The sequence below is a fragment of the Podarcis liolepis genome, assembly GCF_965112155.1.
Source record: "Podarcis liolepis genome assembly, chromosome: 8".
Taxonomy (NCBI): Eukaryota; Metazoa; Chordata; class Lepidosauria; order Squamata; family Lacertidae; genus Podarcis; species Podarcis liolepis.
Genome location: NC_139560.1, coordinates 94,874 through 119,785, shown reverse-complemented (window position 1 = coordinate 119,785; position 24,912 = coordinate 94,874). Strand labels below are relative to the sequence as shown.

The 24,912-nt window shown below is 47.5% G+C and overlaps 1 protein-coding gene across 6 annotated transcripts; it reads right to left on the bottom strand.

Annotated features, from left to right (window-relative positions):
• Positions 1 to 294: 294 nt before the first annotated feature.
• IQANK1 (IQ motif and ankyrin repeat containing 1) lies at positions 295 to 24,378 on the bottom strand. 6 transcript variants are annotated; one of them, XM_083516743.1, is made up of 16 exons: positions 24,256 to 24,378; positions 20,202 to 20,299; positions 19,754 to 19,816; positions 18,391 to 18,524; positions 17,912 to 18,076; positions 15,892 to 16,083; positions 13,449 to 13,574; positions 13,060 to 13,199; positions 11,713 to 11,767; positions 11,372 to 11,464; positions 10,882 to 10,990; positions 2,314 to 2,410; positions 1,968 to 2,102; positions 1,653 to 1,781; positions 748 to 909; positions 295 to 487 (listed from the first exon to the last, which is right to left on the bottom strand). In XM_083516743.1, exons 2-16 carry the CDS (start codon positions 20,293 to 20,295, stop codon positions 433 to 435), a joined length of 1,749 nt encoding a protein of 582 aa, XP_083372869.1. In that variant the 5' UTR covers positions 20,296 to 20,299; positions 24,256 to 24,378; the 3' UTR covers positions 295 to 432. The 6 variants fall into 6 exon arrangements, with proteins under 6 accessions (XP_083372869.1, XP_083372870.1, XP_083372867.1 ...); XM_083516744.1 differs by having other exon boundaries at positions 24,318 to 24,375; XM_083516741.1 differs by lacking the exon at positions 24,256 to 24,378 and adding an exon at positions 24,003 to 24,105.
• Positions 24,379 to 24,912: the final 534 nt, after the last annotated feature.

The window sequence follows — 24,912 nt, the reverse complement described above, 5'->3', positions numbered from 1 at the left end:
TGTCCAAGCCACTCCAAGGACTCGGGCTTTCAGCGGCATGAGGCTCATCCCACTGAGTCCTGCATCCTGCGCTCACACTGACCAACCACAAGGGCAGGAGTGGGGTCTTTGTGGGAGGCTGCCTCTTTCTTGGGAAGTCCTGGGCCAAGTGAGTGAGTGCCAACCATGTCTGGTGTCTCCACCCCACACATTTCCCTCCCTTTCCTCTCTAGGCACACTCCCTAAATTTGTTCTAGGAGAGACCCATGCAGGGCCTGGTGCATTGATGTGTAGTAGAAATTCTCAAGAGGCACCTTTTCAAGGAAACCTTTATTTGCATTCAAGCCTGCCTGCCTGCCTGCCTGCTTGCAAGAGTCAAGGGGGATGAGTTGTGCTAAGAAAAGGCTTCATGGCTGAGGTGAGGACTGGCCCCAAGGCTTTGGGATGTACTTTTCACAGGGCAAAGGGACGCTGGTGTGAGAAGGGGGCTCTCCGAAAGCCTCGCTTTCTAGGGGGGAAAACAAGCAAGTCTTAGTGAGGCTGCAGCCTGCTAAGGGCCGCAGCTTCACTTGGGGGCCAGCAGCACCTGCAGCCACTGGTGGGGGCTGCCAACCACTTGCCCCCTTGCTTTGCAGGTAGCAGCCAGCTCTTTGCAGAGAACCTGCAGGGTGCTGGGCCTACAAGATTCATTACAGGACACAAACCCGCTGCTCAGGTTTTCCTTTAATGTCCAGCACTGGATGAGGCCGCCTGCAGTGCATTGCCTACCGGGACAGGATGACCTGGATCGGAAGGAGCCGCTGCAGCATCTCTTCGGGAGGATGCTGCTGTTTCGTTACAATGAAGAGTTTGAATTTTTCTATTCGAGCTGCTTGAAACTCTGTCTCTGCATATTCAGGCCCATCTGTTGGCCTCCGTAGGGAGAGATACCTGCAAGATTGCAGACAGAGCAAGGCGGGAGTAAGTCTCATAGAAAGCGGCCCCTGTGCTGCTGCTGCTGCTGGGGGGGGGGCAGGGGGAGGAGGACTCTTGAGCTTCCAGGCTGCCTCTTGGCTTCCTAAAGCAGGACCAATGCTCTGGGCAGTGAATATATTCGCTCGGTGGGGCTTGGGGGCATCTGCTCACGGAGTGCAGGGCCATTAATTTCTGCCCAAAGCATCCTGCTCTTCATTTCTGTGCCACTTACTATACAACAAAAAGAGTACCATCCGCACCCAAGTGGGAGGTGGCAAAAAGCTATGGCAAGTCTGGAATTTTGCAGAAATAACAAAATCTGGTAGAAACCCACCAAAGAATGAAGCTGCAAGAGCAGGTTGAAATAAATCTCCCATCGGCCCTGGGGTGGGGGGTTGGGACTTGCAGGGCAGGCTGCCCAAAGCCTGGCTGGAGCATTAGAAGGGTCACGGGGGAAGCAAGTGCCCAGAATGGAGAAAGATGGGAATGAGAGAGAGAGTAGGCTGAAGGAGGGGGGAGCAAGCACCCTCTTGGTAGGAGGCGGGGAGGCACTAAAGGTATTGAGAAAACCACTGGCTCTCTTGATTTGGGCACCCATTTGTCAGTTGACAGGACTGATGCGAAGAGTCGTCTGACAGTGGAGCAGACTCCCTTGGATGGTGGTGGGCTTTCCTTTCATGGAGGCTTTTAAACAGCGGTTGGAAGGTCAACTGTCCCACCTCTCATTCTGTAGGATCTTCTTGTCCAGCAGTGCCTCTGCCAAGCCTGGTTTAAGCCGTTCCAGCTGCTTCTTCACTGTGTCAAACATGTTCACCTCCATCATGTCAAAGACAAGGGGCTTCCCATATCTGGAGGAGACAGGAGAGGGCAAGTCTTTGCCTCTTGCTCAGTGGACCAGATGCCTTTGGGTGCTACCTCACTCCTGCCACGGCTGTAGGTCATCAGGTGGCAGCAGCAGCAGTGCTTCTCTCCCCCAGGTGTTTTTGCCTGGCAGTGGGCAGCCTGTCTGCCCGGCATTTGGCTTGTGTCCCTACCGCAGAGAGCCCAGCAATGCCAGGCGAATGGTCTCCTCAGCCATGTCGCTGGGGTTCACCGTGTTCAGGAAGTTGGTGTCCCGATAGCGCAGGAAGATGGCTGCCTGCCCAGAAGGGTCAATGACCAGTGGCCACCTTATGGGAGAAAGCACAAGAGGGAGCAAGTCTTCCACACGGCCCAGCAGCTGAAACTTCATGGGCAGGGGCCCCAGCAGCTGGGAAATGGGGGGAGGGGCTAAGACTGTGAGGCCAAAGAGGGGGCCTTTCAGTGCAGGGGAGGGGAGGCTGTGGGAGATGCTGGCCAGGACCCCCAATGTCTAGTGAAAGTGCTTTCCCTTCAACTCACCGTCCATCTGCATGGATTTTCCCACCCACGTCTTTCAAGAGCACATCATCCAGCTCCTGCACAGAGCACTTCAGGCCATGGAACTCTTCTGCTGACCCTGAAAAACCAGCACAACTCTGAGCACTGCTGCACTGTGGTCCTGACATGGCTCACTGCAGGCTCCAGACACCCCTTGATGCTCCAGCATTGACAGTAGCAAGGACCAAACCAAAAGTGGATATTTCAAGGATCTTCAAATATCCAAAGGCCTCTAGATGAAAGATGGAGCAAGCTCGTTTTCTCCTGCTCCAGGTGGTAAGACCTGAACTAATGGATTCAAGTTACAAGAGATTCCAGCTAAATGTAGAGGAACTTTCAACCCTTGGAGTGAGCGGACTCAGCTGCAGAGGTTTTAAAGCAGACGTTGCATGATCATGAGATTCTTGCATTGCACAGGGCTGGACCAGATGACCCTTTAGGTCTTTTCCAACTCTCTATCTCTAGGATTCTATGAAAATAAAAATGGTGATATCATAATGCCTTTATACCAATCTCTGGTGTGACTGCATGTGGAATGCTGTGTCCAGTTCTGGTCTTCGCTCTTCACAAAGGATACTGTAGAATTGGGAAAGGTTCAGAAAAAGGCTGCAAAAATGATCAAGGGGGAGGGATGGAGCGACTCCCCTATGAAGAAAGGTTACAGTGCTTGGGACTTTTTAGTGAGAAAGAGGTGACTTGCTAGAAAAGCATAAAATTATTCATGGTACGGATAAAACAAAATTTGTCTCCCTTTCTTTTTTTAAGTTTGTCTCCCTTTCTCAAAACATTAGAGCTCAGGGACATCCAACGAAGCTGAATATTGGAAGATTCCAGACAGATAAAAGGAAGGACTTCTTCACACAGCCCATAGTTGAACTATGGAACTCACTGCCTAAGGAGGCTTTAAAAGATTAGAAAATTTCATGGCCAGGCGATCAATGGCTGGGAATGACAAGTGGGGAAAGTTGCTGCTCCAGTCCTGCTTGTGGACTTTGCTTGGGGGCACCTGCTGGGCCACTGAGACCAGGAGGCCAGACCAGATGGACCTGATTCGCCCCATTTGGCCTGATTCTGCTGAAGTGCTCTTCCAAAGTTCTTATGGGTTTACTCTGAGGCAAAGTTGCCCCTATGAGCTCCTTGGAACAGCAGGGCAATGCAAAGCACAAGATCTGGGCAGACCTCACTCTAACAGGCCTCACAGACTGGAAGAGAAAACAAAGCCATCAGGACTTCCGGGTTAGCACCATCGGCAATGGCCGGATTCCTCTGACTAAGAGGAATCTGCTCCGTGGGAATCGGGTCTGGCCGTCACGGCGAAGACGGAGACCCTCCAGAAATCACAGGCGGGTGAAGCCTGTGAACGTGGGATTCGGCGGGCACCTTTTGCGCCTCCCCTACTCGCAGGGAAACCCGTTTTCGGGGCTCCGGAGCAAAGTGGGGTGAGCAGCGCGGTACTGTGAATCGACTGCTTTTTTCACGGAGCGAAGCCGCACAGCCATTGCCGGAGAGCGCTGACTTTTTCCTGTGGGCAATTGGACTTTAAAAGATACTACCCGTGAGTAGAACAAATTGGGAATTCTTAAAAGAAAAAAATCCAATTCGGAACTGTAGCGGGGAGGCATAACCAGGAAGTCCGCCTTCCGCTTTTGTAAATAGAACAAAGCAAAGAGGCTGCAAGCTAGAGTCTTGGAAAGCCAATTGGAAAGGACTAATTTCAACCTCAAAAAATAGTAAATCCCCCCCCCCTGGGAAGCAGGAGAAGGGGGGGGGAGTTTTGGACTAAATATTCCTGCTAGAGAGAGGGAAGGAAGTCAAAATTCCACTGCTCAGAACCTGGGAACAGGCTGCCAATAGGACAGTAAGACTGCCGCATTATGAATGGCGCACTGACTGTTAGCTGTCAAAAAGACATACATTGTTTTTAGCTGTTCCCCTCTGACTTTAAAAGGAGGGGGGGAAAGTTATTGAAAATTGAAACTAAATTTCCTGCTTGAATTATGTTTTAAAAGGTGCTATTTTGGATCAATACAAGTACAGATTGCAACTGTTTCCCCCTAGAGGAAGTTTTTGAAACCGTTATAAGAGTTGGATTAGGGGAATTTTCCACTTGAAAGATAAAACTGCCTGACTGTGGGACTGACCTTGGACTTTCTAAGTGTTATGGCAGATGGGAAAGAAAAAGTAGATTCGTCACTCCCAGAAAAAACAACAAGATCTGGGAAGTCTTGGCAGCAAAGAGCGTCAGCATCTGGTTCTTCTGCCTCACCTGCAGCTGTATCAACACAACTCAAACCAAGAGGAATGTCATCAGAAGAAGCCTTGGCTATTGCATTAGGTAAGATAAATGAATCTTTGGAGCAAGGAAGGTAGATGCTACAAATGCAAAAGTGGATGCGTCAAATGCGAAGGTGGACGCTGCAAATACTAAAATTGATATAAATACAGAAAGTATAAATAGCTTGGGACAAAAGGTGAATACCAACACAGAAACCATTCAGAAATTGATAGAGGATTCTACTTCGACCCGACAGATCGCAGAGCAAGCCAAGGAAAAAGTTGCTGCTGTGGAAGTCAAGGTAACACAATTGGAAACAAAGAGAGTCCCAGATATACAGAGACAAGTTGAGGATCATAAGTCGATGCTTTCTATGATTGAGCTTAAGGAAAAACAGACGAATTTGAGGATCAGAGCCGTACCTGAATTGGAGAAGGATAGCCTGATAGACTTTCTCATGCAGGAATTTGCAGGGTTTGGGGATCTAGATTTGGAACAAGAAGGAGTTAAAATCGTGAGTGCCTTTAGGCTTGGAAGAGGAGGGAAGAAGAATAGAGTAAGAGACTGTTTGATCACCCTCCGATCTAAAGAAGAGAGAGATAAAATTTTGGGTTGGCACTATCAGAAGACCTTGGAAATACTGCAGTCAAGAGTGGAAATATTTAAAGATATCCCAAAACATCTTTTGGACCTTAGGTCCAACTATGGAGATCTGGTAGCTCTGCTGAGAAGGAACGGAATCATCTTCAGGTGGGAATTTCCCCAAGGCCTATCTTTTAGCTTTAAAGGAAGGAAAATAAAAATAAGATCAGTTGAGGACAAAGAAAATTTTTTGAGTAACTACGAAGAGGATCTACAGAAGGGACTTGGAAAAGAGCCAGGAGCATCGGACAGAAGATCACCAGAGAGAGGACTAGAGCAAAGAGTACTAGACAGAAGATCACCTATAGTGGACATAGCAAAGTTACCTTTTGGATTAGATTGCCCAGTGAAAGCAATACTAATACCACCGACAGAACAAGAGCAAGTGCTGGGCGCAGTTGGAGGAGAATTAAAGTAACTGCATCATGGCACTGCAAGCACCAAGCTGGAATGTTAATGGACTGAACTCCCCGGAAAAAAGACGAAGAGTCTTTCACTTACTAAAAAAAGAACAATTGGACCTGATTTGTCTACAAGAAACACATGTGATAAGGCTACATAGGAAAATATTGAGTAATAAAAGACTGGGTCATGAATTTATTTCATCAGACAAAGTTAAAAAAAGAGGAGTTGTGCTCTATGCAAAGGAGAGCCTATCACCGAAATTTCTATTTAAAGATGACCAAGGAAGATTTGTGGCAATGGAAATTCAATCACAAGGAGGGAATTTTTTTATATTAGGCATTTACGCACCAAATGAGGGAAAATCGGAATTCTTCAAGAAGTTACATGAGACTCTGATGGACTATATGGACTACAATATGATTTTGATGGGGGATATGAATGGAGTGGTGTCTACAAATATGGACAAGGCACAGAGACAGGTAGTTACTAAGGATGGTAGATTACCAAAAACTTTCTTTGACATGGCTGACAATATGGATTTAGTTGACATCTGGAGAATGAAAAACCCCCTGGGAAGAGAGGGAACCTTTTTCTCTGAGGCAAAAATGACATGGACAAGAATTGACCAAATTTGGATAACTAGAGGGCTGGCTCGGAAGATCAGAAAGGTGGAAATCTGCCCTAAAACTTGCTCCGACCACAATGCTGTGAAGGTGGAAATGAAACTAACACCAATTGGTTCCTTCAGATGGAAGATGAACGATACATTGTTTAGGAATGAAGAAGTGTTTAAGAAGGCCCAAAAAACTTTGAGAGACTATTTTGAGATAAATATGAACACCACTGTTGAAAAAAGAGTAATTTGGGACGCAAGCAAAGCGGTTATGAGAGGATTTTTGATACAACAGAATGCGATTCAAAAGAGAGTCCAAAATTAGAAAAAAGATAAGATTTTGGAGAAAATAAAGGAAGGAGAGAAGAAATTGAGAGTGAAACCAAAGTCGCAGGAGATTTTGAAAGAGATAAAGTTATATCAAGTTCAATATATGAAAATGATGAACCAGGAAATAGAATGGAAAATTAAACAGATGAGACAAAAGACCTTTGAATCGGCAAATAAATGCGGAAAACTGCTGGCTTGACAAATGAAAAGAAGACAAAAACTTAATACCATTACAAACTTGGAAGTGGAAGGAAAAAATATACAGAATCCAGTGGAGATCAGGAAATGTTTCCAGAGGTACTTTAAACAATTATATACACAGGAGCCGCAGAAAGAAATGGACATTGACCGATTTTTGGAAACAAATGGATTACAAAAAATCTCTCAAGAAAATAAGCTAATGTTGAATTGCAAAATAATGGAGCAGGAGGTAGAAGGGGCCATTCAGAACATGCAATTAGGCAAATCTCCAGGACCGGATGGTTTGACTTCAAGATATTATAGATCCTTGAAAGAATGGATATTACAGCCATTAAAAGAAGTTTGTAATGAAATATTGGAAGGGAAAGGGGCACCAGAGTCGTGGAAGGAAGCTTATATTACACTTATACCAAAAACAGAGTCTGAGAAGACACAGCTTAAGAACTACCGCCCCATATCTCTGCTTAATGTGGATTATAAAATTTTCGCAGACATTTTGGCTAAAAGATTTAAAAAGGTACTAGTAAAAGGAATTCATAAAGATCAAGCTGGCTTTCTCCCGGGTAGACACCTGTCTGACAATACGAGGAACATAATTAATATTTTAGAAAAATTACAAGTGAATATTAATACTAAAGCAGTCTTGATATTTGTGGACGCGGAGAAAGCCTTTGACAATATTTCTTGGAGTTTTATAAAGAAGAATTTATAGGGGGTGGGGGTTGGTCAAGGGTTTGGTAATGGTATAGGTGCAATTTATTCAGAACAAAAGGCTAAATTAATTGTGAATAATGTAGTGACGGAAGAATTTAAGATAGAGAAAGGAACATGACAAGGTTGCCCAATTTCTCCATTGCTTTTTATATCGGTCCTGGAGGTTCTTTTAAATATGATTAGAAGGGACCAAATGGTTAAAGGTATACAAGTCGGAGCTAAACAGTACAAATTGAAAGCATTTGCCGATGATTTGGTATTGACATTACAGGAGCCAGAATCTAGTACTAAAAAGAGTACTGGAACTGATCCAAGAATTTGGACAAGTAGCGGGATTTAGGTTGAATAAGATGAAAACTAAGGTTTTAGAGAAAAATCTAACAGTGACTGAGAGAGAGAGGTTTCAGAAGGAGACAGGATTAAAATTGGTTAAGAAAGTGAAATATCTAGGGGTTAACATGACTGCTAAGAATGTGAATTTATTTAAGGACAACTATGAAAAATGTTGGATGGAAGTGAAAAAGGATTTAGAAATATGGTCAAACCTGAAATTATCATTGTTAGGCCGAATTGCTGCGATAAAAATGAATGTATTGCCAAGGATGCTGTTTTTGTTTCAAACATTGCAAATTTTGGAGTGTTTCAAGAGGTGGCAGAGAGATATCTCTAGATTTGTCTGGCTGGGCAAGAAGCCTTGAATAAAATTTAAGATATTAACTGATGCTGAAGAAAGAGGTGGATTTGGTGGTTGTCACCGATGGAAGCGAAGGCTCAGAAAAAGCTCAATATGGAGGCCAAATGGCCGAAATATTGGGAAATATTGGAACAAGAGGGAGATAGACTGAAATTGCAGAGTTTTGAGAAATTAAAAAACAAAGTGCGAGACTGGCTTCATTATTATCAGATAATGGAGGCATACAATTTGGACAAGAAAATTGGCTTCCAGGTGGAAAAATCAAAATTAGAAACAGAACTGCTAGAACCCAAAACTAAGATTTTGTCAAAGATGTATAACTTGCTGTTGAAATGGAATACACAGGATGAAATCTGCTATGATTAACTGGGCACAAGATGTTGGACATAACATAATGATGGCTGACTGGGAACAGTTATGGACCACAGGTATGAAGTTTATGGCATGTAATGCCTTAAGAGAGAATATTATGAAAATGATATACAGGTGGTACATGACACCAGTCAAGCTTGCAAAAATCTATCATTTGCCCGATAATAAATGTTGGAAATGTAAAGAGACTGAAGGTACATTCTTTCACCTTTGGTGGACGTGCCCAAGGATTAAGGCTTTCTGGGAGATGATCTATAATGAATTGAAAAAGGTATTTAAATATACCTTTTTGAAGAAACCAGAGGCCTTTCTCCTGGGCATTGTCGGCCAATTGGTGCTAAAGAAGGACAGAACTTTCTTTATGTATGCCACAACAGCAGCAAGAATACTTATTGCAAAGTACTGGAAGACACAAGATCTACCCACCTGGGAAGAATGGCAGATGAAGGTGATGGACTACATGGAATTGGCGGAAATGACTGGCAGAATCCGAGACCAGGGAGAAGAGTCGGTGGAGGAAGATTGGAAGAAATTTAAAGATTATTTACAGAAACATTGCAAAATTAATGAATGTTAGAAGGATGTTGGAATGATGTTATGTGGCTTTAGCAGAAATGTTATAAAGAACTTGGGAAAAACTGACTGTTAATTGGTGAAAGGAGGGAAAGTTACATTATATTAAGATAAATTACAGGACAAAAATTTGAAAAGATGGAAAGGATTTGCTGAAACAGATAATTGAACTAGAATACAAAAAAGGGAGGTGTGAGGAGGTCAAGGAAATAAGCTAATGAAAGATAAGTTATGGGAAGATGTGTTGTACTTTTCTTTTTTGCTTTGTTAATGGATTTTATTTTTTCTTGTTTTTTCTCTTTTTTATTTTTTATTTATTGTGATGTGTTAGAATCATAGAATCATAGAATTATAGAGTTGGAAGAGACCCCAAGGGCCATCGAGTCCAACCCCCTGCCAAGCAGGAAACACCATCAGAGCACTCCTGACATATGGTTGTCAAGCCTCTGCTTAAAGACCTCCAAAGTAGGAGACTCCACCACACTCCTGGGCAGCAAATTCCACTGTCGAACAGCTCTTACTGTCAGGAAGTTCTTCCTAATGTTTAGGTGGAATCTTCTTTCTTGTAGTTTGGATCCATTGCTCCGTGTCCGCTTCTCTGGAGCAGCAGAAAACAACCTTTCTCCCTCCTCTATGTGACATCCTTTTATATCTTTGAACATGACTATGTTGTATTGTTTATGTCTAAAAAGGTGTTTTCTGCTTTTTCTTTCTGTAACTTTTAAAACTTTAATAAATATTATTAAAAAAAAGAAAACAAAGCCATCAGAGGACACAAAGAAAATGGCCATCTGGAGCATCCCAGTTCTTGGATTGCAGGGGTTTGGTCCAGATGACCCTCCGGGACATTTCCAATTCTACAATTCTCTTGACTCTATGACTGGATCAGACTGGGAAGTGGCAGTTCTTCTCCCCTCCCAGAAGAATTGTTCCCAACCGCCCATCTGCTGGCACTGGACCACAAGCTTAACCTGAGTTAAGAGTGTGACGCAGCAGCAGCAAAAAAAAAAAAAAAAAAGCTAGCACTACTCTGGGCTGCATCAACAGAAGTCTAGTGTTCAGATCAAGGGAAGCAATAGTCCCACTCTATTCTGCCTTGGTCAGACTAGACCTGGAATACCGTGTCCAGTTCTCGGCGCCACAATTTAAGAAGGATGTTGACAAGCTGGAAAGGGTGCAGAGAAGGGTGACCAAGATGATCAAGGGTCTGGAAACTAAGCCTTATGAGGAGCAGTTGAAGGAGCTGGGTATGTTTAGCCTGGAAAAGAGGAGACTGAGAGGCGATATCTCAAGGCCTATAACAGGGAAGAGGGAGCAAGCTTGTTTTCTCCTGCTCCGGAGGGTAGGACTCAACCCAATGGCTTCAAGTTACAAGAAAGGAGATTCCAACTATACATTCGGAAAAAAACTTTCTCACAGTAAGAGCTGTTCAGCAGTGGAACAGACTCCCACGAGAGGTGGTGGACTCTCCTTCCTTGGAGGTTTTCAAGCAGAGGTTGGATGGCCATCTGTCATTGGTGCTTTAGCTGAGATTCCTGCATTGCAAGGGTTGGCCTAGATGACGCTTGGGTCCCCTCCAACTTTATGATTGTATGACCTCTGATTGCTTGAGAAGGAGCCTCATGCCTTTTGCTCACTTTGTCCTTCAGGGTGTGGGAGTGCTAGGCAGGACTTTTCTGTAGACCCGTCTCTCCCAGGAACAAGTCCAGCATTTCACTACACAGGACTGACCTTCCTGCATCTGCTCCCGCAGCTTCAGCCGGGCCAGGGAGACCTTCTCCTCAGCATCTTCGGCAGCCGCGCGCAGCCTCTGCACCAGGGATTCTGCGTCTGCAATAGCCTGTTGCAGAAACAGGTTGTCAGAGAAGCCCTCGTTGTGCTGAGCGTGGCTGGCCTTGCCCTGTGGGAACCGGCCTCCGGGTGCCCAGCAGAGCCTCCTCTCCCTCAGGGTGGCCTGCAGCGGATGCCAGGCAGGAATCTTCCCAGGCACACCTTCTGCAGGCCAAGCAGGTGCTCCCTCCACCAGCTTATGGGTTGCTCAACAGCACACAGCCAAGGTGCCAGGCCAAGGAACAGGAAGCCCTCGACCCCAGCTGCACAGAAGGCAGAGAGCTCAGGCTCTCCTACCCACTTGGATGCCAGCCTCATTGGTGGGCGAGGGCATGGATCTGGGAGAGAGAAGCCTCCCTGCTCCGAGAGGCTACAGGAAGGTGGCGCTCACATGGAGGGTGATCTCCGCGTTGTCCATCTGCTTCCGCTGGCACTTGTCGTGCTCTGTGATCCTCCGGTTCAGCTCGCAGTACGCCTGCTGCAGCTGCAAAGAAGATGAGCAGGCCCAGCCTTTGGCAAATGGGGAGGGAGGAACGAGGACACCCACACAGCTGGGGCTGCGGGAGGGCCCAGCCTTGGGTGGCTTCTCCCCATAGCGCCAGCTATGCACAGCCCCCTCATGGCTCACCCCAGCGCCAGCAGGTGCCAAGGCAGGCAAGACCCCAGAGGGCCTTCTGGGAAGGAAGACCATAGAGACAAGGGGATGGCCGCATAGAGCTTCTTGGCTCCCACCTCCTTGCTGCATCTCTCATGCTCCTTGGCCAGCTGCTCTACCTCCTCTGTCATCCTGGGGAGGGGAAAGAGGAGTCAGAGGCTGCAGAGACCCTCTTCAAGGAGTTGCCTCTCCTTCCAGCATGCAATGGGGTTGGACTAAATGGCCCTTAAGGACCTCTTCCAACTACAATTCTATCATTGTAATTGCTGGCAATATACATTTAATTCTCTTGATCTTTCTCCTTCTGTTAAGGAAACTTTTATCAATTAATAGTATTATAAAAAAGAAAACAACAGAGTAAGCGCGTAACAAATTTAACGAGAAAAGGATTTTTCTCCAAGTGTTTGTTGCAATAAGCAAGTCATTCTTGAAGAAAGTGTAACCATTCAGTCAAAATTAAATGTAAAATCGTAGCATGAATTGCCTAAACAAAGTAAGTACTCTCTTTCCTTCTATTAAGAAAACCAGAAGATCTGAAGCAGCTGGCACAGCCATGTGACCTGTCTGAGGAGAAATGGCAGCAGGAGCAGGTGGGGGGTCCAGCGGAGGGCAACTGCAGCCTCCTCCTGAGAGCAGCCACTCAATGACTCACGGTAGTCACTGGGCATAGTGACAGTTGGCAAGGGGGAGAGCCTCCCTGCACCAGCCACCGCCTTCTGCCCTCCTCCTGCTCCCTCTTGCCCCGGCCCAAGGTGGGGGAGGGCTCTGCCCCCAGAGCCTCCTTCCCCATTGGCAGGCAGGGGCATCTCCAGCTCCCATGGGGCAGGGGCCCTGGTGGGCTCTGGCATGTGCTGGCAGTGAGAAGGGGCCAACAGGCTGCAGGACAGACTCCCTTTGCTGCCACTCCCCAGGTGCTTTAGCAAACTCTTTCCTCCCTCTCAAGCCTAAAGCCCAGCAAGGGCTTTCCATGAAGCTGAATGTGGGAGGCGGAGGACACACCAAAGGAAAGACAACTTCTTCAAGTAGTTTATAAAGAAACACCAGATGTAGTGATGGCCGCCAACTTGGGTTGGAGACACATGAATGGTGAATAAGGTTGCCTGTGGTCTAATCCATCAGCAGCTTGCTCAAGCACCCCTCCCTGCCTGATACAGGACACCATGAGCTTGCCCCCCCCCTCCTTGAGTCTACTGACTGAGCTGTCCCTGGAATCCAACTGGCTCCACTGGGGTTGTTTTTTGTGGGGTCACCTTCCAGGCTGGGCCAGCACCTAGTGGCTCCAGGTGACAGCAGGTGAGCCGTACAATGGCTGCAGTGGGATGGGGGGGTGTGCCAGTGGGTGCCTTTGCAAAAGCTCCTACAGCTTGATCCTGCCCTGAGCCCGGAAGAGCAGCTGCCCACAAGCAGCAACTGGCAGGGCTCACCGTCGGGTCTCTGCTTCTTTCTGCTTCTTGTCCTGCTGCGCCCTTCGCTGCTCTTCCGCCTCCATCTTCTGGAGCATGGACTCTGTCAGGCTGATGTCCCAGGAGTTCAGCACAGCCACCAAGCTGTCCAGGGAAGCAATCTTGGGAGAGACAAAAGGGCTGTGGGCTTGAAATGCCCATCCAAGCCACCAGGCCTGGCATGCAGTGAGAAGGGCACTCTCGCTCTCACCCTTGCTCTCCTCTCTCTCCATGGCTTCTTTGGGGACACCAGCTCCCCTTCTCTTTCAGTTACTTTGCTCTCTTGCCAGGTGGCCTGGTGGAAACAGCCTACCTGGAGCTCAAGGCCAAGGAGAAGAGCAGCTGCTGGGGGAGGCGGCTGGGGTTGGTACCTGCTCTGGGGTGTTGCCGTCATCAGCATAGAGTCGAGGGTCAGCCCCGTGCTGGAGAAGCAGCTCCACTGCTGCCAGGTGGCCCGCAAAGGCAGCACGATACAACGGAGTCCGGTTAAAAGCACCCTTAAAAATAAAGGGGGCTGAAGATCAAACAGGGTTTACAGAAGGGAAGCATCCGCAGGCGGCACATTCATGCCACTAACAATCTCTTTGCAGTACACTCCAACAGTTCTCTAATTCTGTCAATGCAGGAAAAGCATCTGAGAACTTTTTACTCTTTAAAAAATGAGTTCTGGTTGCCTCTGGAATGGGGGAGAATTGGACTTGCAATATACCATCTGCTAGAATGGCAGTTATTGGCTGCCTGTTACCAAGGAGTGAATCTTCAGCGCAGACTGAAGACACAGACGTCCACTGCCTCCCTTGTGCATTCTGGCTGGATGGTGAGAAGAGACTAACTAGGAAGATGGATTCCCTGTGAGGTTCCATCCCAGGCTCTTCGAGGACATCAGAGGAGGGTCTTTCACCACTTGCTCTGCACTTGCTCTTCCAGCACAGCATGGCCCCTCAGGGCTGCAGAGGTGGAGTCTCCTCCTATTGCCAGAGGTGCTCTTGCTCACCCTCGGACTGACTCAGAGGCCCTGTAATATTTATTTTAATTCTTGGTTTACAAATATTTCTATGCCACCAGGAAAAGCCAAGGGTGAGAGAGAAGAGTTTTACGTTGATGCCTCCATGCCGATGCTTTTGATGCCTGGCCAGGGGCGGGAGCTGCCACACCGAAGACGCAGCTCTGAGCGGACCAAAGGGAAACCTCCCAATCCAGGAACAGCCGCAGCTGTCACAGGGCCATACTGTCAGAAGGTGCTCCTAGCACCTGAATCCACTTCTGCCTCCAGGGACAAAGATGGAGACAGACCTGTCCTCCGCCTACATAGCTGCTCCTCCAGAGAGTGTGACTCCATCCACAACAGGCAACAGTCATATTTCCCAGACCCAGGAAGTGGTCAAAGACAACAGCATGGAGGACAAGGCTATCCGTGGCTACTAGGTATGGTGGAGGCTTTGCTCTGCCCCCCCCCAGCTGCTGGATCAGGCCAAAGGCCCATCTATGTTCTCAGAGTAGCCAACCAGACACCTCTTTTGGGAAGCCCCCATGCTGTGTGAAGACCTTTTCTTTCATCTGTCCAGCAGGCAGGCTCTTCAGCCACAAGCAAGAGGTCTCCTCCCCAAACTAACAAGGCACAAAGAAGGCGCAGGGAGCTCCGTGGGGGAGCAACCAGGTACACAGAGACTGATGCAGGGATTGCGGCAACCATCCATGCTTCCATTGCCCAGGATGACCCACCTGCCTCCCAATCCACACCTTCCTATGTCCAAAGGCAATTCAACAGGTGCAGCGCCTCCTGCCTCCCCAAGACTTTTCCATCCTGGCAAGGACAGGACTCCACACACCACCAACCCTACCACGCTCACACACACAGGAAAAAAATCTTAACTGTCTCCAACCCCTTATTCATCAGTTTATTCCTAATTTTAAGCTGCTTAGAGGAAGAATTATAGATATGCAGCAATATATTTTATTTATTAATTGAATTTGTATACCACTCTTCATCTGAATATAACATATGTTATATTCACAACATAAAAATAAAATGAGAACACAAAATAAAACCAACCAACAACCCCTTCCCACAAACACATTGAAAAGGCCATAGTCAGCCAGGGCCTGGTTAAGAAGAATCATTTTTGCCTGGCGCCCAAAGATATGCAATGAAGGCGCCAGGTGATCCTCCCCACAGCTTGGCTGTTCCTGATAAGTCATTACCACAATGCTATTTTATCTGACCTTATCTGTCCAGGGTCTGGTCCGTCAAGTGACATTACACATGGGACTACAGAACCCTTGGCCTTTGGCCAATCAGGTTACAAAAAAACATCTTGTTTAACAGTGAAATCCCTCAGCATGGGCTAAATACACAGAGAGAAGGGGGAGACAGAAAGAAAGCAAGACTCCTTCACATTATTAATTTGCCACGCAGAAAGTCCAGCATTTGGCTCAAGCAAACTGAGCTTTGGTTGCTGTGGCCCCATCCCTGTGGGGTGCAAGGCTGCCTCCCCAGGACTCTGCCCTCTCTTTCCCTTGCTGGTTGCTTTGACGACCAGGCTGTGACCCTCTTAGGTATGCTGGCTGCCTCACCTGCACACCAGTTGCCAAGCCAGAGACACAAGAGAGGCGAGCCAGTGGCACTTGTGGCACCAGCCTTGCTGGCAATCCCAGGGGAGGGAGGTTTGAGGTGCTGGCCCACCACCCTTCATGTCAACTGCAAAGCAGCCTCCAGGAAAGCAGGCGCTGGTCAGGGACACGGAATCACTCTGCCCCCCAAGCACCACCTTGGCTCCGGCTCAAGGCCACAACGCCTTTCACCCTGCTTCTCACCCGGCTGTTGGGGTTGGCTCCGTTCTCTATCAGCATCCGGATGGCGTCAGGGTGGCCCCCTCCAGAAGCCTCAGAGAGGGGCGTGTTGCCGTTGGCGTCAGTGCAGTCCACCATGTTGAGGCGGTGTTGGAGGCGCAGAGCCTTGCCCTTCTCGTCTGTCCCCAGGCCGCTCTTGGTGTCCAGGTCTGCCACCTTGAGAAACCAAATCTGTGGGTCACAGTGGGGAAGGGACATGGCGATTCTGCACTGCGCCACTGCAGAGCAGGAAAGGGGGCCCGTGGCATGCAGGGAGCATGGGCTCCGCACCCAAAGCCAGCATGGCACCAACCTGGGACATCCTCCCGGCCCCCCGCACCTGCCACCTCCAAGCGTCTCACCAGCAAAACGTCCCTGGCAGCACCTCCCTTTGCCTCCTGTGCAATCCATCCCCCCACCCTCAGGCAGTGGCCCCCAACCTCAGTGGCTTTTCAGAAAGAACACAAGAGCTGGCAAAACAAGCCCCACGCAGCAGAGAGCAGGCCAAAAGAACAAACTAAAGGAAGCTCTGCCATGCTGTGTTGGTGGAGACGGGAAACAGGACATACTGAGCTTGGTAGGCTCACCTGGGCCCAATCCAGGAAGGCAGCTCTTACACTCTAGCAATCTGGTCCTTTTCCCACTCCCTTGCTTTGTTTCTCTGAGCAAAGCCATGGCATGGCTTTTACACATTTTTGGTGCTGAATAAACCTTGCAGCAACAACAGCAACAACTCCCCTGTGCCTTACTCCCTCACACATAAATTCTGGCTGCAAAGCCTGAACCTGCAGCTTAGAAAAGGCACAAAGAAGTCTCCAACTCGGTGTAGTGACCTCCTGGAGTTGTGCTATGAAGCTGCTGCTGACACTGATGGGCTGAGCTGCTGTGGCAGCACAGAAGGTTCAGTTGCTCAGGGAACCTGGCTGTTGGACTGGCACAAAAACCTCACATGTGGGCAGACATCAGGGCCGCAAATTGTCTGGAGTCAGGGCTGAACACAGTGAGGCCCAGATTACTGACAACACCTAATTAGTCAGGGTGGTAAAACTAGTAATGTGCCAAAATCTGCCCTTCAATTTCTCAAATGTTTTCCTTCTCTGCTAGAGATGCTTCTATTTTTCTGCCTCACTCTCAGGGCACTTTAGATTTTCATTGGATGCAGTGAGATTACCTTATTGTTGCAAGTTGGCTGAGGGTGGCCCAGGGGTCCTCACCCCCAGTAAACACTACTTCCGCACTCTGCAGGCCTTTCCTTCTGATATGAACAAGCCCTGAGGGGAAGTGACCTCATGGTGTCTCTGCTGAGCCTTCACTGAAACAAGGGCATGTGGGAAGGCTGCAGAGTGCAGGTCCCGGGGGGGTGGGGGTGCGGGGAGAGGATTTGTGGAAGAAGAGAGAAACAATCAGAACACCTCCTGCCCAAAAAACACCTGGCTGCTACTTGGTGCTTTGAGGAGCACCAGAATACGAAACAGGGCGGACGAAGCCTGGAGCCAAGTGGCACAAGTCTCACTCTGAAGCTGACCAAACACTGGTAAGAACAAACAATCGTGTCTACCATGTGGCAGTGCAGGCTGCGAAAAAGGCTCATTTTGCAGCTCACATGGTTTCATCTGGGAGCCGGCTGGCAAACTTATTTTGGACGGTGCAGAGGTTACTGACTCCCAGTGCAAGAGCAGAACCTCTGGATTCCCCAAGGCGCCCTGTGAGCAACCGGCTAGGCACTTTGAGTATAAAGTTGAGGGTGAGCCTGACTCCAGCTGAAGTACCCCGTGCTGCTACCGAGGTTATTTTGTGCAGTCGGTTTCACCTGATGCAGTCTCTGTGCCTTCCTTGAAGCCACCCCCGCTCTGTCCAAAGTGCACATGTGGTCCCTCTGTCCTCATTTTGAGACTCTAATTTGCCTGCACAGGCCATGAGATCAGGCGCTGCCAGGCAAACAGCTCAGAAGCCGCAAGCCGAGGGTAGGGCTGAGTGATTCTGACTACAGCGAGGCCTTGCCCACCTCCTTCAGGACGGCCTTCATCTCTTCCACGTCCCCATCAAAGGCCGCTTCCAACATCCGCTTCCTCCTCTGCTGCTCCTCCCGCTGCTTCTTCTTCTCTTCCTCCTCTTTCTTTCTCTCCCGCTCAGCTTCCTCTCGCTCCCTCTTCACCAGCGCAGCAAAGGCCTAGGACAGAAGCCCATGGAGCCAACAGGCCAAGTCACGGGGAGGCAAAACAGAGGAAGGCTTTCCACACTGAGGGGCAGCGGAAGAGCATCAAGAAGAATGCAAAGCACGGGGAGGCCACAGTAAGATCTGGAGGACTTTAGCCTGAGCGCCAAGCCACAGAGATGTTTCCCCAGCAACCCCCCTCACAAGCGAGCCCCGGGCTGGATTTTCTGTCTCGTCTACAATGCCTTCATGTTGATGATGTCTGTCCCAGCTTCCCTCCCCCCTGGAGGGGGGTTCTCTCATGTTCCCAAAGCCAAGTGTCACCTCACCTCTCTCTGGAGGCGGTCCATTAACTCATTGTACTCCTGTCGCTCTTGCAATCGCCTCGCTCTCTCACGACATGCCAAGATGCGGCGGAAGGCACTCTGCAACGTGAGCGCAGCCTTTGCTTCACGCGTCAGCTCTGAGGGCAGAAAGCAGAAGTGTAGGGCCATAAAAGGGAATCCCAAGGGATTTGCTGGTGGTTTAGGTCCTAGGAGGTGATGGCGCTTGTGGGATAGGGATAGGAGGCTCTGCAGGTGAGGGTTCCCCACACACAGTCTATTGTCTTGCCTTACCTCAGTCCTGCTTTACAGCCACACCAGCGAAGGACTTTTGCAGCACTGAGCCAGAGAGGTACTTCAGCCTTGTAAATGAGCTTCCAAATGCTACTAGCCTGGAGGCTGGCAAAAGAGGGGGGCAATTCCATATCTCTGGAGACTGGGCCCACAGGAGGGAGGGGGCAGGCCTCCCCTCCCCTCCCAGCCAGCCAGCTCGCAGCAGACATGAGCTCTCACACAGAGCTACAGTTACCAGGCAAGGGCATAGGTACAAGGCTGAGCTACTGGCTCCTTTTCTCTGCTTCTTCAACTCTGGTGAAAAAAACTGAGGGGAACCTAGTCACAAACTTCCTGCAGAGAAAAGAAGTTCTACACAACATGAAAAGGTCAGTCCAAGTAACATTTTTTGCTGGTCAACGCAGATTGGAGGAGGAGATGGCAGCAGGGTGTTCCCCTCAAACAGGTATTTTGAATGCAGAGATCTGGAGCCTTTCCAGACTCTGGTTGTTTCTGGAGTCGATCTGGCCTCGTTTCTGACTTCTTAGGATGACATTGTTGGAATTAGTGCTGTTATATTTAAATTTGTTTTTTCGGCTGTATATCATTCTGGCACATTCATTTTTTGAGGCACCTAACTCGTAAATAAAACATAACCCTCATCGTTTTCACAAGAAAGTAACAAACTTTAGTCCTGCTCCTGGTCCTCATTCCCCTGTGAGGGGTTTTGCCTTTAATGGCTGTCTATGAACACATCAAATAAATGGGCTGAGCCCAACAGCTGCCTTTGCTCTTGACTATTCCTTGTCCCCCTTCCTCTGCCATCCCTCCAGGTGTGTGGGGGGGGGGTCAGAGCCTGCCTCACTTTTGTTCTTGCTTAACAGCTCTCCATGAAGTGCCACAAACAGTGGTGGGGCTGACTGTGGGAATAAGCCAGCCTGCCTACAAGGGGTCGGGCTCAGAAGAAAATCTTGCACCAAACCTGTTCAAGAGTCTCTGCTCTCCTCCCCCGCCATATTTCACCACCATTAAGTCCCTGCCGCAAAGGCCTTGCAGACCCCCCCCCCCAATTAGCTTCTGCTGTGCCGCTGCCTACCTTTGGGGTGGCTGCTCAGGGACACTTCTTGGGGTCTGGTGCTGTTGCTTGGTAGGGCAGCATCTTTTCCATCAATTGTGGGCCCCGAGCCAGCGGGAAAATAAAAGAGAAACCAAATTCAAAAAATGCTAATTGTCACCAGGGTAGCTAGTGCTGCAGAAGACAGAATCCTGCCTTAACAGATTGGGGAACTCGGGCCAAGCTAAGAAAATGAACTTCAACAGGCGCAAATGCGAGGTTCTGCACTTAGGCAAGCGGAACCACAAAATACATTTGAGCTGCCCTGAATATATTATATATAGCATAGTACATTTTGTATACTCCTCATGACAAGCAGAAATCCTGCAGGCACCCCTTGCTCCACACCCTGGACTGTGCAGTGGATCCTCACAGCTGGCTCTGCAGCAGGGCCTCAGCCCTGCCTTCCTCCTCCCCATGGGTACTATACCTGCCTTCACAGGGACCCCCTTTGCTGGAGCTGCCGGCTTTGCCCCTTTCCGAAGTGGAGGCTTTCCTGCTGCTGCCGCCTTCTTGGCACTCATCCCCCTGGAAAGAGAAGAGCAACAAGGTGAGCAGAGAGGAAGAGGGGCCTCAGCGAAAGCCAAGGCGGCCCGACCCATCCTGAGCACACAGGTCATGTGTTCTTGTAGAAAGGCTCGGTCCTTTCAGAAGAGTCAAGCTTTTTATCCCAAGGTGCATCGTTAGTAAAATCTCCAGGAAACCTGGGCAAAGCTGAAGCAAAGCAAGTCTTTTGGATCTTGTTTCATCTTAATTTGGCACCGAAGCGGGAAGGTCTAAACAGGAAGTCCGCCTTCCGCTTTTGTAAATAGATTGAAGCAAAGACATTGCAAGCTAAAGTCTGGAAAGTCGTTTGTAAAGGACTAAATTTCCATCAATTAAAACTACCAAACCCCCCTTGGAAGCAGGAGAAGAGGGGGGAAATCTTAGACTGTTTAAACCTGCAGGAGAGAGAGTAAAGAAAGATAAATTTCCACCATCTCGAACCTGGGAACGGGGTGTCAGAGACAGACGCTTTGGGGAAGTTCATTGACTGTGAATAAAACGTTTTTTGACAGATAGTTAAAAAAAGAGAAACATATTGATTCCAATGTTTCCTTTTGCATTTAAAAGGAACAAAATATCTGAAAACCGAAAGGAATTTTGTTGCTGGATCTGCTTTTAGAAAGACGGATACAAACAGAAATTGTTTCCTCTAGAGGGAGCTTGTGAAACTGTTGCTGGAGTCGACCTGGGGAATTCTCCAGCTGTAGAGATTAAAGATCGTGAGAACCAGGCATTGACCTTGAACAAGAATGTGCCCAGAAGAAGCCTTAGTGCTTGCTTTTTGCAAGACAAGCGCTTTACTGGAACAGCTACATGAGAAGATGGATTTGATGACTGTTGCAGTTGGCAATTTTGGACAGACAGTGAATGCCTATATAGAAACCACTCAGGAACCAACCCAGGAATTTGCTTTGACAGGGCAAGTTGTGCAGAAGACAAAGGAGGAGGTTGTTGCTGAACCTCAAGTAATAGAAATGGAGAGAGCCGTGGCCTTGCAGGAACATAGGTTGTTGTTTCTGATGACTGAACCTGGAGAAAGTCAGAACCTGGAGAAAGTCAGAACCTGGTTTGGAGATGGGAAGTTGGATAGATCCCCCTATGCAGGGATGTTTTGACTTTTGGGATCTGGTTTTGGGCCAGGAGTTTGGAGTTGAGGGGGCCCTTAACCTTGGAGGGACTTTGAAACATGCCTTCAAATATCTTTTGGATTTCAGTGCTGACTATGGAGAATGGGCTGACCTGTCGAGAAGGGATAAAGATATTGTCAAGTTGGAGTCTCCCCGAGATCTACCCCTCAGTGAGAAAGGAAGGAAATTAAGAATAAGATCAGCAGAAGACAAAGTAAAGTGCAGGTATAAACATGAAGAAGACCTGCAGAAGGGACATGGAAAAGACTTAAGAGCCTCGGATAGAAGGTCACCAGGTTGATGGACTAGATGGAAGGGGTAGAAAGGACTGACAAAACCCGAGACCAGGGAGAAGAGACGATGGATGAAGATTGGAAGAAAGTTTAAAAATTCATTTAGAGAATTATTGTAAAATTAATGAATGTTAGGAAAAATGTTGGAATGAAACTATTTGGCTTTAGTAGGAATGCTAAAAGGAATTATGTATAAATAAGTTTTAAGCTTTAGGGCTTTTTATGGTAAGATAAGGTTAAAATAAATTAAGGTAATTTAATGACAGAATATAGTGAAAGATGGAAAGGATTTGCTGAGATAATCAATAACTAGAAAGACACAAGATTTACTCACCAGGGAAGAATGGCAAATGAAGCTGATGGACTACATGGAACTGGCGGAAATGACTGGCAGAATTGGAGACCAGGGAGAAGAGTTGGTGGAAGAAGATTGGAAAAAATTTAAAGTATATTTACAAAAATATAGTAAAATTAATGAATGTTAGAAGGATGTTGGAATGAAGTTACATGGTTTTAGCAGAAATGTTATTAAGAACTAAGTAAAAATGGGTTGTTAATGCGTCAAAGGGTAAAATTTAAGGTAATTTATAGAACAAAAATTGGAAAGGATTTGTTGAAACAGCTAAATTGAATTAGAATACAAAAAAGGGAGGTGTGAGGAGGTCAATGAAACAAGTAAATGAAAGATAAGGATATGGAAATACTGGATGTGTTTTTTAAACGTTTTTGTTTTTAAATGTTTTTGTTTTTTCCCCCCTCATTGTTGTGCTGTAGTTTTTTATTTTGTTTTTTATTGCTTTTTGATGTATTGTAACTTTTTAATCTTTTTTTCTTTTTTTCTGTAATTGTTAAACTTTTAATAAATATCATTTTTTTAAAAAAAGAAAATCAATAACTAGAATACAAAAAAGGGAGGTGTGAGGAAGTCGATGAAACAAGTTAACGAAAGATAAAGATTTGGGAATATTGGATTTGTTTTTACATTTTTTGTTTGCTTTTGTTTTTGGTTTTGATGTATTGTGTGTTTTGTGTTTTTTTTGTTTTTGTTTTTATTGACTTGTATTGTTCAATTCCTTTTTTTTTTGTCTATCTTTTTTCCTTCTCCTTTTTTTTCTCTGTAATTTTAAATTCTCAATAAATATCATTTTTAAAAAAGTCTTTTGGATCTTGGACTATTTTTATTGTGCTTTTAAGACTGATGCTGTCAAGTTCTTAAAGAGATCAGAGAACATGTATATGATTGGCTGCAATATCGCCAGTTGAATGAGGTATTTAAAGAGGACAAAAAGAAGGGATTTAGTTATACTCTCTCTAGATTTTAAAGAGAAATAATAGAGGATAATACCTAACTTTTGAAGAAAGTGTATAATTTACTACTAGAATAGGAAACAAAAGATGAGGAGGTTAAATCTGTAATGATTAAATGGGCACAAGACCTAGGACAATACACAAATGGAAGACTAGGAGAAAGTATGGAAAATGAACTTAAAATTTACTGATTGTATATTGTTAAGAGAATTATATGAAAATGATGTATAGATGGTATATCACACCTGCAAAAATATACAGAACAGGCTACAATAAGTGCTGGAAATGTAAAGAAAAGGAACGTTTTTTTCATATGTGGTGGAATTGCGAGATAGTTCAAAATTATTGGGATATGATTTATAATGAAATTTTAAAAATGTTTATGATAACTTTTGTTAAAAGAGTTTTTTATTAGGTGTTAAAAGCTTTTTTATTAGGTGTTTCAGGTCAAGATCTGCCAAAAGAGAAGAAATTATTTATGTATGCTATGTATGCTATGACAGCAGCCAGGATACTGCTAGCCCAAAGATGGAAAAGCAATGAAATGGCAACAAAAATCAATGGAATATGCTGAAATGGCAAAGCTAACAGAAAGACTCCGAGACAAAGACAATAGAGACTTTAAACAAGACTGGGAACCATTTATGTTGTATCTACAGAAACAATGCAAAGAAATGGACTCAGTGGCAGGGTTTCAGTAAACACTTACAATGAACAAAACACAGAAAATATAAAGATGATGTTCAAATGATAAGAGAACAACAACATTTGATACAAGGAACTCCATATTAAGATATAATAAAGCAAGCAGGGGAAGGTAATACTTTAAAAAAAAACAGAAGAGAAAGTTGAGGGAAGTGGGGGGAATTTGGGGAACTGTATTCTTATTTTTTGTTATCTGGTCTATTATTATGATAAAAATGAAAAACACAATAAAATTATTTTAATAAAAAAAACCCCTGATGCTGTGAAGGGAGCATGACTGGCGATGGGCCTGTGCCCGCTCTGCCTGTGCCCCGAGTTTGCCCAGGGCCCCCCCTTGGGTTAACCCCCCATGGACTGCTCCTCTTCGCCCGCCCGGGCACTCCTCCCACCGAGCCCCGGCCCAAAGACCCAGGAAAGCGGCCCGCCAGAAAGGCTCCCGGGGGTCCTTGGCCTCCCGCCGGGGACGGAGACCCGTCGCGAGCGCATTCCTGAGGGGTTCGGACACGGCTTAGCGGCCTCGTCTTGCCCAAAGCAATCCTCATCCTCCTACTGCTCGGTGGCGGCGGCCCTTTCCCTCCGGGGTCCCGGGGCCTCCCCTCCTCCCTCGCCGCGCGCCGCGTCGCCGGGCAACGGCCAAAGGGGCGGAAGGCGCATGTGCGGCTTGCCCGGCGGGCGGAGAGGCCACGCCCCTTCCCGGGCGCGGAGGGGGGAGGGAGACGTCGGGCGCGTCCCGTTTCTCCCTCGGGCACCTGCGCACGTGGCGCGGCGAGCTTCGCGAACGAAACGTCCCGAGCCAAGCGGGGCGGGACGGAGGCAGCTGCGCCGGGGCTCCGAGCTTGGGGGCTGCGCGGCCAAGGGCGCCTCCTGCTGGCCAGGCCGGAGGAGCGCTGGCTCCGCCCGCGGGCGCCCCGACGGCGGGGCGGGGCTGGCCCGGTGGTGAGTCACGGAGCCCCAGCAGGTCCGCCCGGCAGCCCCGCTCGACTCCCCCGCCGCCTCTGCCCACGTGCCGCCGAGCCAGCCCCTCGCCGGCAGGAGAGAGCCTTAACCAGTACCAAAATACATTGCAAGTAGAAAGGAACAATCGTAGTCTCCTTTGGAAGGATTCGCGGAATGGGACGCTGGTCCCGTGAAAAGGGACCCCAAGGCTCATCTAGTCCACCCC